The 16,446-nt window shown below is 35.6% G+C and overlaps 1 protein-coding gene across 1 annotated transcript in view; it reads left to right on the top strand.

Annotated features, from left to right (window-relative positions):
• LOC118624523 (transmembrane protease serine 11C-like) overlaps positions 1-13,077 on the top strand; it is a 76,982-nt gene extending 63,905 nt beyond the window's left edge. Inside the window, exons 7-10 of the mRNA XM_036252895.1 lie at positions 2,483-2,654; positions 4,851-5,110; positions 6,634-6,776; positions 12,916-13,077. Of these exons, the coding sequence (XP_036108788.1) occupies positions 2,483-2,654; positions 4,851-5,110; positions 6,634-6,776; positions 12,916-13,077 (737 nt within the window). The remainder of the gene's footprint in view (positions 1-2,482; positions 2,655-4,850; positions 5,111-6,633; positions 6,777-12,915) is intronic.
• The last annotated feature ends 3,369 nt before the right edge of the window (positions 13,078-16,446 follow it).

The raw sequence follows: 16,446 nt of genomic DNA, 5'->3' as shown, positions 1-16,446 counted from the left end.
CAGCAATAGGTACTGAAATAAAAATTAGAAGGGTAGGAAGGCTGTAAGAACTTGGTAGATTCTCTGGTGTTTCTGAAAGTATCAGCCAGAGACTCTTCATTATATTCCAAAATCCTTGAAATGTACTATATGACCTCTTTTGACCTAACAAAAGCAACAAGGTGCCCTGTAAGATTTCAGCAAGATAATAACAACATAATATTGCAGAGGTGGCAACTGAAAGTTTAACAGAGAACTGAGTGGCAGTTGATATATAATTATAAATTAGATTAAACTTCTGAGTAACAGCAGAAACACGGAAGTTAGAGTTGTCCATGGGAGGTTCTCCTAGCTCGCAGAGAAGCATCATTGTTTTTATATTCCTCTGGAGGAAGCTGAATAAAAGCCAACTTCCTGTAGGAGTTGTCCAAACAGAAAGGAGGATAGGGAGGAACCATTATACCCTTTGAGTTCTGGATTGTTGGTTTTATCCTCTCTAGGGACCATGATTAGGGAGTGAAAAGAAAGAGGAAAAGAAAAGGGAGTTATATCCAATGAGTCAATGTTAGAGCTCTCCCATCAAAAATAGCAACCACAAAGGCTCTGTTTCAGCTAAATGATGTTTATGAAGAGGATGCCTTAACAAATGAGGTTCCGGTTGCAACAAAGAGAACAATCTGGAATCTGAAGCAATACACAAACTTGAGGACTTCAGAAGGCTAGTAAAGGCCCTTTTAAAAGCCTAGATGTCCCTCCCTGTGCTTCTAATTCCTTTCTACCCTCAGGAAAGACTATCTCAAGATACATCTTGTCATATATAATTAATAACATCTCTGTAAAGCAGACTAACCTTTCCAATTAATTTAAATCTCCTTCTTGATACAAATTCCTTTCTCTATCTCAGAGGTTCACAACGTGAACACTGTTGACACTGTGGACCACATAATTCTTTGTTTCAGGGACAGTCCTGTATATTATAGCAATATCCCTATCCTCTACCCACTAGATACCAATACCCCTACCCCAATTATTACAATCAAAAATGTCTCCAGATACTGCCAAATTTCTCCTGGGAATAGAGGGTGGTATGAAAAAGTGTCCCTGATTAAGAGCCACTATTTTAATTTGTGCCCACTGCATTGATTATGGCAAGTTTTCAGCACTCTCTAAATGCTTTAGGAAAATAACACATTACAGAGAAGGGTTTTGCAGTCAAATATCAAGCTTATTCCAAGATGTCTCGTGGATTAGTAAACTATATAGACTTCATTTCTACAAACATTTGTTGAGCTCCTTTTATGTAGTAGATTCTCTGGGTAGCTTATGGAGATACTTTTTTTTTTTTTAAGATATAGTTCCTGCCCTCTAAAAATATGTATTAATGAGGCTAACAATATTTAGTAAAAGATACCATCAACTGTTAAGGTATAAACTCAGTGCTCCATTTGGAGTAACATGAGGTAGTCAAAAGAATCAGAGAGAATCAGACAAATAAAATAACAGTGAAGTCATACTATTACTGCAGATTTACTTTAAAGACTTAAGAATCTATGCCAAGTGAAGTAAGTCAGTCAGAGAAAGACAAATACCATATGATCTTACCTATATGTGGAATCCAATGAAAAAAACAAACTGACAACCAAAATACAGAGACATGGTTACCTGGAACAGACTGACAGCTGTCAGAGGGGAGGGGTGAGTGGGGACTGGATGAAAGAAGGTGAAGTGATTAGCCAAATAATATATATGCATACCCCATAGATACGAACAACAGTGTGGTGATGGCCAGAAGGAGAGAGGAATAGGCAGGGCTAGGTGGAGGCTGGCAAAGGTGAGGAATGGGGACATCTGTGATATTGTCAAAAATAAAAATAAATAAATACATTATAAACAATTATTGGAAAGAGTCTAGCAGTTTCTCTGGATCTAAATTGACATAAAAGTAGTCCTGGTTCAGAGAAACATACAACTCTAAAAAAGGTTCACTATCTTCATGTGTTATTTCTTTTACCCAGGTATTGTGTATTGTAACTTGAGTATGAACACATTTCTGTCTACTCTGTCTCTCATAAATATCTCATTCATATTCACATTCATTCACACTTTCTTATGAATGTTTCATAGCAATCATTACTCTAAACAACTGCTCATAAAATTAAAAAGCACACATCTCCCTATGCAGCAATGTAACTGGTTATACAGTTATTATCTTCCAAATTCAAACATTTAATTTCACCTACCTCTTCCAATAGGCAAGGTCACACAGATCCAGAAAGAGTGCATGTGAGTGATGAGGATGGGGGAGGAAAATGTCAATTTATTTTGAATGCTCAGGAAATCTCAAGTTAGTAGTAAGTTAGTCCTCACTTCTCCAAGATTGTCTGAGTTTTTCCTCAATTAATAGTTAACAGTGAAATATATTGTGGGGAATTTGTTTACTGTAGCAATGCATGCATAAGCAATATGAATATCATAATTTGCTAATGAACTCTATTTTGAGCAGGTTGTGGACATCGTACGATAACTTTCTCTGGCAACAAGATAGCAGGGGGCACAGATGCAGAGAAAGGGGAATGGCCCTGGCAAGCTAGCCTTCAACAGAACAATGTCCACCGATGTGGAGCCACTCTGATTAGTAACAACTGGCTTGTCACTGCTGCTCACTGTTTCATAAAGTAAGCTCTGGGCTACATAAAGGCATTCAAGTACCTAAAAGTTTGATACATATCTTTCAAGAATATGACCACACAACTACACCTTCAACTGTTCAATATTATGGAGTATAGCCTTAAAATGACTCAATGAATGATCAAGTTTTTTAAAAATAGATATATTCAGGTTAACGCAGATTTTTCAGCAGTGGCATTATTAACATTTTAAATAAAATAATGCTTTGTTGTGGCGGGGGGTGGGGGGGGCTCTTCTATTCATTAAAAGATATTTAGCAGCCCAAGCAGTATGACTCAGTGGTTGAGCGTCAACCCATGCACCAAGAGGTCGCCGGTTTGATTTCCAGACAGGGCACATGCCCAGGTTGTGGGCCCAATCCCCAGTGGGGGACATGCAGGAGGCAGCCAATCCATGTTCTCTCTCATCGATGTTTCTATCTCTCTCTCCCTCTCCCTTCCTCTATCTCTAAAATCAATAAAGAAAAAAAAAATTTTAAAGAATATATTTGGCAGAATTCCTGCCATGAACATATCAAATGCCAATAGTATTCCCACAGCATTGAAAAATGTCTCCAGATATTACCAAATGGGTCCTGGAAGATAAAATAGCCCTCAGCTGCAAATCACTATGCTAGATTCACTTAATTTAATTTTATAAAGAAACTCTAAATCCCAAATTAAACACAGGTCTTCTATTCCTCATCATTATTACATTTGGTCTTATTTAATCATAAGTATTTGAATTCATCCTGTAGCCTCCCATATATATTATAGCCCTATTTTAAATAATTATTTCTTTAAAGGATATATTATAACACCAAAAGTTTGCCCTTTCTTTTCCTTTCTTTTGTTTGATGGTTCATTTCAATAATTTCTATTGGTTTTATATAGCATTTGTTGGTTTTATTTTTAAACAAAAATCCCTCTCAAACTTGAGAGTTTGAAAATGTTCCAGAGTACTATTTTTCAGTGCATAATATACAAACTCTTAACAAATAGCAAAAGTAAGAAATATCTTCCTATTTATATTTTTAGTGATTATATAAGTGTATTTAGATAGTTCCTTAATTTCTATGTTTACTCTGTCCCATATGCTTTCCCACTTTATATTTAATCTTTTTATCTTGTGTTATCATAGTGATCTTTCTAAATCACCTGGGTCTTTTCTGAATAAAATAAGAAGAAAATGTAGTTTCCATGGATTATCTTTGAAAATATAGCTTACAGAGTTATTTAAATTCTATTCATGTTATTATTTTTAAGTTTTTATATAGCTTCACTTTTGTATGCTTACATGCACTATAGAAATTCAAAACATATCTAATTGTTTTTAAAAGCATAAGAGACTTATGAAGAAATGCTCATCATCACTAATCATCAAAGAGATGCAAATCAAAACAACAATGAGGTATCACCTCACACCTGTCAGAATGGCTGCCATCAACAAATCATCAAACAACAAGTGCTGGCGAGGGTGTGGAGAAAAGGGGACTCTAGTACACTGCTGGTGGGAATGCAGACTGGTGCAACCACTATGGAAAACAATATAGTGTTACGTCAAAAAATTAAAAATTGAACTTCCATTTGACCCAGTGATCCCACTTCTAGGAATATACCCTAAGAAGCCTGAAACACCAATCAGAAAGAATATATGTACCCCCATGTTTGTAGCAGCACTATTTACAATAGCTAAGATCTGGAAACAGCCCAAGTGTTCATCAGTAGACGAATGGATAAAAAAGCAGTGGTACATATACACAATGGAGTACTATGCAGTTGTAAGAAAGAAAGATCTCTTATCTTTTGAGACGACATGGAGGAACCTGGAAGGTATCATCCTAAGTGAAACAAGCCAAACAGAGAAAGACAAGTTTCATATGATCTCACTTATTTGTGGAATATAATGAACATAACAGTCTCAGGAATGGGGTAGTCCCAATGACGCGGAAGTGGGATACAGACTGACAATCCCCCAAAAAAGGGGGTGGTGGTGGAGAGATAAACCACAGAATTTATATGCATGTATGCATGAACAATGAATATGGACAACAAACTGGGGACAGGGCAGGGAGGGAGGGGGAGGGGGGAATCAGTGGGGGGAAAAGGAGAAACATCTGTAACAAAAATTAATTAATAAAAAAAATGCATAAGATATTAACTCCTACATCTCCAACTTTTAATAAATAAATCTATTTTCTTTAGGGACAATAATCCCAGAGGATGGAATGTTAGTTTTGGGCTTCTTTTAAATGATCCACAAACACAGAAAAAAATCAAGAATATTATAATTCATGAAGACTACCATTACCCTGCACATGAACATGACATTGCTGTTGTGAATCTGTCTTCACCAATATTATACACAAGTGACATTCGAAGAGTATGTCTTCCAGAAGCTAATTATACAGTCTCACCTGGTTCGGATGTGGTGGTTACTGGATGGGGAACATCAAAGTCTGATGGTAAGTTCCTTACCTTCCTCCATTACATGCCTTGAGTTTTAGAAATTCAAAAACAATACCCAGGCCCTGGCCAGTGTGGCTCAGGTGACTGAGCATTGCCCCATGCAGCAAGAGGTCATCAGTTAATACCTGGTCAGGGCACATGCCCAGGTTCCCAACCCGATACCTGGTAGAGGGCATATGGGAGCTAATGGAGTTTCTCTCTCCCATGTATGTTTTTCTCTCTTCCTCTTCCTTCCTCTCTCTCTAAAATCAATAAAAAACATATTTTTATAAAAGAAAGAAAGAAAAAGCAATACCCAGAATCACAAATATACCTGAGAAATACTTTCTCTGGATCATTTTAAAAAGGATAAAGTGCAATAAATTGAAAATTATCCTCAACAACATTCATATAAAAACTACAATTTCATAGAGCTATTTACCATAATTTCCCTTAACAATAGCATTTATTTACACATATATTTACATATATATTTACAAATATATTACTTGAATAAGTAATTCATTTTCCTCCATTGCCTTTATTCAATAAACATTTATATTGATTATCAGCTTTGTTTCAAGTACTGTCCTAGGTGGTTTGGATATATTAATAAATAAAATAAACAAATATTCTTGCCCTCATAAAGCAAAGAAAAATAGATAATAATCATGAAAAATAATTAATAAGTAGATTATGCAGCATGTTTTGTGCAGGTAAGTATCATAGAAAAAGTAAGGACTACAGAGGATTGGGCATTTTTGATGGGGTGAAATAAGTAGCCCTCTGTGATAAGGCAACAACTAAGCAAAGACCTTTTATTTATTTATTTTTTAATTTTTTTTTCTTTATTGATTTTAGAGAGAGAAGAAGGAAGAGGGAGAGAGATAGAAACATCAATGAAAAAGAACATCAATTGGCTGCCTCCTGCATGTCCCCGACTGGGGTTCAGGCCCACAACTTGGGCATGTGCCCTGACCAGGAATCAAACTGGCAACCTCTTGGTACATGGGTCGATGCACAATCACTGAGCCACACCAGCCAAGCTAGGCAAAGACCATTTAAACATGTGCATCCTGATAACCCTAGTAATGTAAATATTTTGTGGCTAGTTATATTCATAAATGCATTTGAAAGCAGAAGCAAATGAACCTAAAATTAATTCTAAGATTCATAATTATAGTAATAGCAGAAAATCTAAAAAAGATTATCAAAAGTGTGTTTCTGAAATATGAATTTTTTATTTTGTTTTATAAGGCATACATATAATACATATAAAATTCCAAAACAATTCAAAAGGAAAAAAAAATCCCATCATATATGATGGACACGCTATTTCAAAATATAATCATTTTAACAATAGCTTGCTGTGTTCTTAACATTACGTCTTTCTTACTAAGAAAGGGGACAAACAAAAAATTAATTAAAATGTATGTTTTACATTTATTTGAAAATTGTATATAGTGTTAGATACTAATAACTTAGCCAGAGAAACTAATATTGACTTTAGCAAAAATTATATAATCTCTTCTTCCTTTAGGAACAATTCCTAATATACTCCAAAAAGCAGTAGTGAAGATTATAGATAATAAGACCTGCAACAAGGAAGAGATATATAGTGGTGTGATCACACCTGGAATGCTGTGTGCTGGGTTTCTGAAGGGAAAAGTGGATGCCTGCCAGGTAAATCTGCCTATTCTATTGTCAAGATTTTTTCTTGTCGTTTTTAATTTGCAATTAACCAGTTCAATTTTCCCAGAAGATTGACAATTATTAAAAGCTTAAGTATGTTTTATAGCCAGAGTAGTTAATTAAAAGGATATTGATTTCTGATAGGTCCCATTAAAGTACTAAAGTACTAAACCGCCTTTACTATTATGAGAAGCTGAGTGGGAATGGGGAAGAGACTCAACTTAGAATAACAATAAAGAGATGACATGGAATATATTGGTGACTTTAGTTCAATTGTCTTCTTTTACTGAGAAGCAAGTGAGTCCAAAACCAAATCATGGAACTTTCTTAATTTGGGGTGTGCCAGCCACTGTCTTAAGATTTTTACAAATATTAATTTATTCAAGTTATGACAGTTCTGTTATGTATGTTTATACTATTATAAACCTTACTTCTCAGATAGAAACTATGACAAAGAGAGCAAGTAACTTGTCTAAACTCACACAGGCAGTAAGTGGCAGAACTGAGATTTAAACCCAGGAAATTGGGATCTACAACCTATACTCTGAATGCTACATTAAGCTGCCTTTTCTTATGCTCTATATGATTCAAACCTCCTGATGCTATTTATAAGCAATAGTCATAGAGCTAACAAAAGTGCTAGTTCTTTAGGCAGGCAGCGTCAGTGATAAATCCAGGAAGACCCTTATTTCATTAACTCATTCTTTCGTGTAACGATGCTTTATTGACTACTAACTATATACCAGACCATGTGCTAGGCTCAGGAAAGTTAAAAGTGAATAGAGCTTTATTCCTGACCTCTAGGAGTGAGAAGACATGCAAACAAGTATTTGCAATACATAATTATCATCTCTAATTACAGATTACCAGCTTTCCTACTATCCCACTAAACCTATTCTTCCAAGTCATGACAAGCTTAAATCTCTGTTTCTCTCCGTTTTCTCTCGGTTCAGCACTCTCAGCCCCATGACTCTCTTCTAACTTTACGCATTCTAGAATCCATGTTTTATTATTTTAACCATTCCCTTGACACCATCCTCAGTGGCGTCCCCATATTCTACTTCCTCCACCCCATCCTAATAATCTCTAACCACTGGGCTGTCTATCTACTTTATTTGCTTTTATATGTGGGCTACTTAGCACAGCTAGAAAAAATTTTGTAGCCTTGTAAATTGGTGCCATATAATCACAGCTGGATCTTTAACACACTGTAGAATTCTTTAATGCATATTTCTTAGTGCTATGTCAAAATGTCATTACATTGTTTGAATGTATCTTATATTCATGCCCTTATATTCTTTAATTTATGACATTTCCTCCTACTAACTAGAAAGAAAAAAAAAGGAAAGCAATCACATGAGAACTCCTTTAATATCTTTTTTTACCTGATAGATGTATATTTGCACTTATCTTCACCTTCTAGGCTTACAATAAACAAGTTTCTTCTACTGTTTGAAGCTCATTCCTTACCTGTGTTCTTAATCCACTCTCTATCTACACAGATATTTGAACTTTTTATTAGTTTGAAAGTTCTTCCATCAAACTGCCCCACCCTAGTGAACTCTTCCACAGATTTTGCACACATTATTAGGTTTCTCCGTCGATATATCCTACTCAATCTTTCTTTTCCCCTTCTTGGTCAAATTTCTAAAGAACATTTTAGCATCATTCTTCCACATTCTCAGTTTACTCACTTTCTGACCAGCTGCTTGCAGACTTTTGCCCTACCAGTCCATTGACAGTACTCTAGTCAAGATTACTGATGATGGGAGGAGGGTGTCAATGGGGAAAAAGGGAGAAACACCTGTAACAAAAATAAATTAATAAAAAATTGCAAAAAAAATCCAACTTAAACAAACAAAATACTATAGCTTCTAATAGTCTCTCTTAGGCTATTTGATATTACTGAGATGTTATCAATTAGATGTTATCAATAAATATTTGCTGTACCTAATATGACTATTGATTATAATATTTTGCTTAAGAAAAAATATCAAGGGCTATTACTCTTGTTACAACCACATACTAGCCATGATAGCTGTACTTAGTTGTCTTGAGTAGCTATCCCTTGACTGTACAATAGTACCTATCCTATAGGCTTGTAGTCATTAAATTATTATCTGTATTGACTGACTTTTAACAATGAGAATACATACAGGTTTTACTTTTTAAAAAAAGATTACTAATGATTGTCCACTTGCCAAATTCAATATATGCAGAGTGGAAGACAGACTGAATATCAGTGAGCTAGAGATAGTGTGATCTATTCAAATATTTTGTCTGAGAAAGGTAGTGAGGGCTTCAACTAAGACACAGTAGAAATGGAGAGCCAATGTGACAGTAACAGTTGAGTAGACAAGATGGTGGGATGGATTATAGGTGAGGAAGAAAGAAAAGGAGCAATATAATGCTGACTTCCATATTTCTCCCTAAGCAACTGGAGAGGTGTACAGGAGAAAGAACAGGTTTGAGGAGGGTGAACGTTCAGTTTGGAGTGCACTAAATTTAAGGTGCCTTTGGAATATCCAGGTACATATGTCCAGTATACCAATGAAAATAAAAACCTTGAGCTCAGGAAAGACTTCTGGCTGGAGATACATATGGAAAAGTCATTGTCATCTGGGAGGTAGTTAAATTTGTGAGCATAAATTCAATTGATCAGGTAAAGTGTGCAAAATAAGAAACACCTAAGTAATAGAATTCAGTTATACTTGCTTTTAATGGGCTGACACTAAAAGAAAATAAAGATCAGAAAAACAAGAAGAAATTGATGTTACAGGAGTCTAGGAACCAGAAAAAGGAGAATAGTTTATAGTGACACATGCCATAGAAAAGTCAAATGAGGTAAATTCTGGAAAGAACCCATCAAATTCAACAATTGTTTATCAGTAAAGTTTGGGAAGGTGCATTGGTGGGAATAAAAGCCATTTAGAATTAAATTAAGAGTGAGATGAGAATATGGAAACTTAAATATAACTACTTTAAATTGCTTAGCTATAAAAGGGAGACAATTAGGGCAATCGAGGGGGTCTTAAGATCCAAAAAAGATTGTCATATTTCAGGAAGGCAAGACAAAAAAAAACAAGAAAAGATTATTTATAGAACAAGATAGGGAGATTAGTCTTGGAAAGAATTAAATACATCTATTACTCTAAAGAGATTAGATACAGATGTGGGCTGATGTAGGTGATCTGGGAAGTCAAAAGGGACAAAGACTAGACATGGAAAGATTCCTACCTGTGACTCCACTTACTCTATGAATTTGACTAAGACATTAGATTCAGAGTCAGGGAACTAAATTTTTAAAAATTGTGAAATGAACCTTGTGCACTGCTGGTAGGAATGTAAAATGCCACAACCTCTGTGGAAAACAACATGGTGGTTTCTCAAAAACATTAAAAATAGATTATCATACAATCCAAATATTTCATTTCTGAGTATATACCCAAAAGAATTAAAAGCAGGGACACAAATAGATACTTGTACATCCATGTTCGCAGAAACATTCACAATAACCAAAAGATGGGAGCAATCCAAATGTCCACTGATGCAGAAAAGTGTCAACAAAACATTGTATGTTTACACATACACACACACACCATGCAAAAAATACCATGGTTTACATACATATAATGGAATGTTATTTAACATTAAAAAGAAGGAAAGTGTTACAACATGAATGAAGCTTGAAGACATTATGCTAAGTGAAATAAGCCAGTCACAAAAGGATAAATACTGTGTTCCTTCATTCATATGAGGTACTTGAAGTAGTCAAATTCATAGAGACAGAAAGTAGAACGGTAGTTGCCAGGAGCTGGGGAAAGGGAACAGTGGAGAGTTATACAGGTCAACGGGCATAGAATTTTAATTTCTCAAGGTGAAGAAAGCTCTGGAGATGGATGGTGACAATGACCACACAACAATATCAATGTACTTAATGCCATAGAACTATATACTTAAATATGGTTAGAATGGTAACTTTTATGTTAGGTATATTTTTCATAATTAAAAAATAAATAATGATTTTTTAATATGTGAAATGAAAAATGTTTGAATTGGCTGCTCTTAAAAAATGAAAAGGGAATGTGGCTAGGGACACATAAATACTGAGGTGAGGTCCTGGTTCGAGGATGTACATTTGTATTGCAGTTTTCATTCACAGTGTATTGTTTGGCCCTGGTTGTGATGGGAAGGTAAGAAACTGAGAATCTGCTGAAAAAAACTGGAATGGGTAAATTGTGGAATATAGTCACATGAAAAAAAAATGGAGAAAAGGAAGGAGTCAAGAATTGGCATTCTTTTTTTTTATTCTTTTAATTTCCATTTTAATAATAATTTCAGTGTGAATAGGGGGATTTCAACTTGCTTATATTAGAATTTTATTATTTCATATCACTTGTAAACATGAGATTCATTCTTTTTCCTGGCTTGATAGCTGAACTCAGTTATTTTAAGTCCCTTTATTCATTTACTAATACATTTACTGAACACCTCTATGTGTCTTGCCCTAGGCTCATAGGTATCTGTGATTGGCCCTTAAGAAGCTAGTGTAGCCCTGGCCGGTTTGGCTCAGCGGTTGGAGCGTAGGCCTGCGGTACAGAGAGACCCGGGTTCGGTTCCCGCTAAGGGCACGTATCTCGGTTACAGTTTGTCCCCAGCCCTGGTTGGTCGTGCGGGTGGCAGCCACTCGATGTGTCCCTTCATTTCGATGTTTCTCTCTCTCTCTCTCTTCCTCTCTCTCCCTCCCGCTCTTTCTGAACAAAAAATGTCCTCGGGAGAGGATAAAAAAAGCAGCAAGCTAGTGTAAACTTAACTAGGATTTACAGATTCTCTAGGGAACATTTATTTAATTATACTTCATAATAAACACAAGTATTTTTAATATATTGCCTCTGAAAATTATAGCAAATGACAGATTGGTAAAAATATGAATAGTCAGTTTTAGTCTATCTTAGATCAGATATGCTGGGTAATTTATTTGCTCATGTGCTGTTACTCTTACATTCTTAGTAACTATATAAGATATCAGCAAATGGCCTGGATTCTACTAGTGTATCAGAGCTGGACATCTTGATTGGTGGTCTGCCAGTAAAGAATCAGCATTGTTGCCCTGGCCGGTTTGGCTCAGTGGTTAGAGCGTTGGCCTGTGGTCCGGAGAGACCCGGGTTCAGTTCCCGCTAAGGGCACGTACCTCCATTGCAGTTTGTCCCCAGCCCTGATTGGGTTGTGCGGGTGACAGCCACTTGATGTGTCCTTTTCACGTTGATGTTTCTCTCTCTCTCTCTCTCCCTCCCACTCTATCTGAACAAAAAATGGAAAAATGTCCTCAGGTGAGGATTAAAAAAAAAAAGAATTAGCATTTGTAATGGTGTTGAAGAGCAGATGTAGCGTGAAAAGTAGTGGAATGAGAACAGTGAAGGGGCAGGTACATGCAATCATAATGCTGAAAAATGGTATTTCAAAAGTAGAGCAGTTCCAGGTGATGAAAATTTTACCCTTTCCCCCTTTCCACCCCTGTCCAGAAGTGACATGGAAATGTTTAATAAGTATCTTTAGATGATCAGAATTAAGGAAACCAAGAGACCGTGGTTTCATCCAAGAGATGTTGAAATTTTCCAGGATGATGTGAAGGATTAGAGCAAAGGAAAATCCAAATGCAAATGTGTCGATCATTCTGGGAAAACTACCTAAATATCAGTAGATAAAACCATAAGGAGTATAGAGGGTAATTTAGCCAAATTAAACAATTCTGAAAATTGGAGGGATGTTTACACAGAAATAGAAAAGCAATAGCCTAGTGCTGGTGGTGAGTAAATAAAAACCTTCCTTTTCCCTAGCATCTGCCTAAAAATAGGAGAGTTTTGGGAGATAATCAGAGAACTCCTCAGCATACTGATGATTGTATAAGCAACAATATCTTCAATATCTCTTTTAGGTAATAACTGAGATAAAATTGATCACACTTGTTTTCCCTTCTTGTATTTTATATCCAAAGACATAGACTGATATATTTGATTTAAATAAATGATTACAGAACACAGAAATATTTAAGATTAGAATCAGTTTAATATTGAAATAAGCAGTACTCATCCTTAAATTATATAATTGTATATATTCTTTTTCTTTCTAGGGTGACTCTGGTGGACCTCTGGTTCATGCAGATCATAACGGCATTTGGTTCCTTGTTGGTATAGTAAGCTGGGGAGATGAATGTGCTCTTCCAAACAAGCCTGGTGTCTACACTCAAGTGGCATACTATCGAGACTGGATCATGTCCAAAACTGGCATCTAGTATATAAGTTCTTTGTAGATGAAAGCTTGATGATTATATACTTGTAAGTGCTTGTAATTCCCAAACTGTATTTAATTATGAATAACTTTATGCATATTTAATATTGCAAATTTTAAAATATTCCATTTTAGAACTATGAAAACTTTTGTGTATTAGATTTTGACAAAGGTTTAGTGAAAGTAATGGCACAGACATACAATTTTCTCTTTCACCCCTTTCCAGACTGGAGACAATTTATGAGTAAATAAGGATTGCAGTTTGCTAAGGAGGTCTCCACTGCTGATTTGCAGATCCAGTTCCTTTGAGAAATCATAGAACAGGTGTTCACAATAAACTTCCTCCTGAGTGTACAAATAATGCCCTGCTGACAAGCGCGTGGATTCCACAAGATAAACCATTGGTAGGGTGTAGCCTAGTGAGTTGCAGTGATACTGCCGATAAAAACTTCCCAGAAAAATCTACCTATTTTCTTTCTAGTCTGTGCCAGTGCTAACCTGGTTCCTATTTATGGCTTCCTCACCTTGAGCGACACAAAACAGCACGATAATCCCATGGGGTACATTGAATAGATCTTGATGCTTGTGGATTTGTCCCTAATTTTCTTTCATATGGAAATGAGGCCAGAAGATGGTTCTCACATAGACACACATAACAGTAAAATTATCCTCAGGCATTATGTAGTCTTAAATAGACTATGCAAATAATGCCCGATTCCATGTCTCCAAACTCTGAAAATTCCTCAAGAATGCAAACTATCAGCCAAAATAAATAATATGGAAATTTTGCCTCCACTTCACTTTCCTACTCAGAAACATCCTAGCTATCTTCTAAATCAATACCATTTTATTCAAAATTATATTACTTCACAACAAAGATTCTAGACCTTCATGTATTTATTGTCTTAATTGCAGTTTCTTGCATAAAGCAATGTCATACTAGGTATATTTTAGTATCTTGGGGGAAAAGCATGATGGACTAATGATTTAAGCCACCAGTCCTCTTCTTTACCTAATTTCTTTGTGTACAGAAAATGTATAAAATTCCTATGGAAAAAAGTACAAACACTTAACTTTTATTTTAAAAAATAATTTGACATGAAAGACAGGTATTAGTTTGGTAAGCACATTTACGAAGTAGGCCACTTCCAAATAGGGCTGGTTTAAGTCAACCAACCTGCATAACGATATATTATATAATGATAGACTGCCTTTTCTTCTCTAAAGAGAGAGACAAAACAATAGGTAATGTCTATTATAATGGTGCCCTCCCCACCCTCCACCCAACAACAGTGTCATGACTACTGAGGCTCTTCAGATTCAGGGATTTCTGCTTTAATAGTATTGGCAAGATTTCATGATGAGAACTTTCAAATAATAGAGAAAACTCAATACATTGAATATAAATAAGTTATTACTAAGTTTATTAAATAGGTAAGTTAAATATGATACAAATAACACTACAAGTAGTGTATATTCAAGTCTACTTTTTCAGTTAATCCCTCCTTACTGGTAAAACAGTAAGTTTTAATAAAGTTATAAGGTTCATATCTCAGTTGGTTTCTTCTTTTACCTGTTTAAACCCCATGCCTTTGTGACTGCTACCATCTGAATTACCTGGCATCTCTTTCAGCATCTTTGTGATTTCACTCATCTGTGTCTTATAGAGACTCCTTTGTAAGGTAAAACCTAGTTTTATTAGATTGCTTACTACAGATTAATAGTTTCACTTTGATCTATTATTTCTCTCATTTTTCCTCTTACTGCTGCTTTTCAGAATTCTTTTGCTTAGTCTGCTATATTTGTTATGCCACCTGAAAATACATTTAACATTGTTCAGACTCTTTCTGGCATAATTTGCTGAGTTCCCCTCAGAAGATCTCAGAGACTAAGCCCAAATGACTGGTTTCCTCAGCGATTTTCACTAACAAGACTTTTTACTAAGTAAACAATGCAAAACAAACACACACATCTTTCTAGAGAGTTTATTCATTTTTGTTTTCATGGATCCTCGTTTAAAAAAAAAAAAAGAGCATGCTATGTCATTTTCAGTGCTAGAGAAAAGGATAACATTATCACATTCTCTTTTAACTTTTCACTGTGAGGACGCTTTAATATAGATTTAAATTAACTATTTTTCTAAAAGAAAAATGTCTTCCCTTTCATATATTTCAAATAACATGTCTTAAAATTTTGCATTGTAGAAAAAAAATGTAAACTCCTTAATATTACAGTCTCTGTCCTGTTCTATATTCTCAACACCTAGAACTCTGTCTGGCACATAAAAATATTTTTTAAATGAATGAGAAGAGCTTGGAAACTATAGTTTCTATAACTGTATTAAATAAAGCATAGCCCACAAATGAAAATATATCATTTTTATGAGTAGGAATCTGTGCATAATAATAGAAAATGATTTTGAAGCTGACAGAAAACTTAAAAACTGTATCATGGCCCTGGCCAGGCAGCTCGGTTGGTTGGAACCTAATCCCGTACACCAAAAAAATCGTGGGTTTGATTCTTGGTCAGGGCACATGCCTAGGTTGCGGATTCAAACCCCAATTTGGGTGCATACGAGAGGCAACCAATCGATGTTTCTCGTTCACATTAATGTTTCTCTCTCTTTCTCTCTCTCTCTTCCTCTGTCTCTAAAAATCAATAAATATATCTTTGGGTGAGGATTTTAAAAAACAAAAGAAGAAAACCTGTGTTATGAATTTTGCAGATAATAGTTAGACCCAGGAAGCTTGAGGGTCATTCAAGAAAACAGGAATCTCTTGATTCCCAATACATAGTACTCTCTCTTCTATAATATATTCATAATGAAAACATAGTTTAAATGCCATGAAATAACACTCATTGCCCTCAAACATTTATTTCTTAGAATGTTCTTTGAATAGATTATACAGGTTGTAATGAACATTACTGGTCCTCCACCTAGACCCTTCTATCAGACATGGACATTCCTTCATTCGTTGTTGAGCTACCCTCTTCTACTGAGGACTGCCCTCAGGTTATGGGAAATACCACCCCAATGATCCTGAGGTTATACATCTCCCACCCAACAGGTGGTCCTTAGCCAATGGGTAACTTATTCACCAGCACAAAAGCTTAAGACAACTGTGGTGCCATTTGCACCCAGTGTTCCCTGTAGGATCAAGCTAAGACTGGATTCAGCTGAAGTCACACTTGCCTCACTTCTTCGTCTGTCCTAACTTGTGTTACCTCGCTCATTAGAAAATTTAATCTTGGAGCGCTCTCTGAAATCACTTGCAAAAGAATCCCTGCTTCCAGCTCTGATTCTATGGAGTTCTATTTAATATATTGGTTGATTTACTTTTCAGGTTAGCTGATTATTAGGAAAAACCGTTTT

Source organism: Molossus molossus, unplaced genomic scaffold (assembly GCF_014108415.1).
Source record: "Molossus molossus isolate mMolMol1 unplaced genomic scaffold, mMolMol1.p scaffold_m16_p_1, whole genome shotgun sequence".
Taxonomy (NCBI): Eukaryota; Metazoa; Chordata; class Mammalia; order Chiroptera; family Molossidae; genus Molossus; species Molossus molossus.
This window is presented reverse-complemented; position numbering and strand designations above follow the sequence as displayed.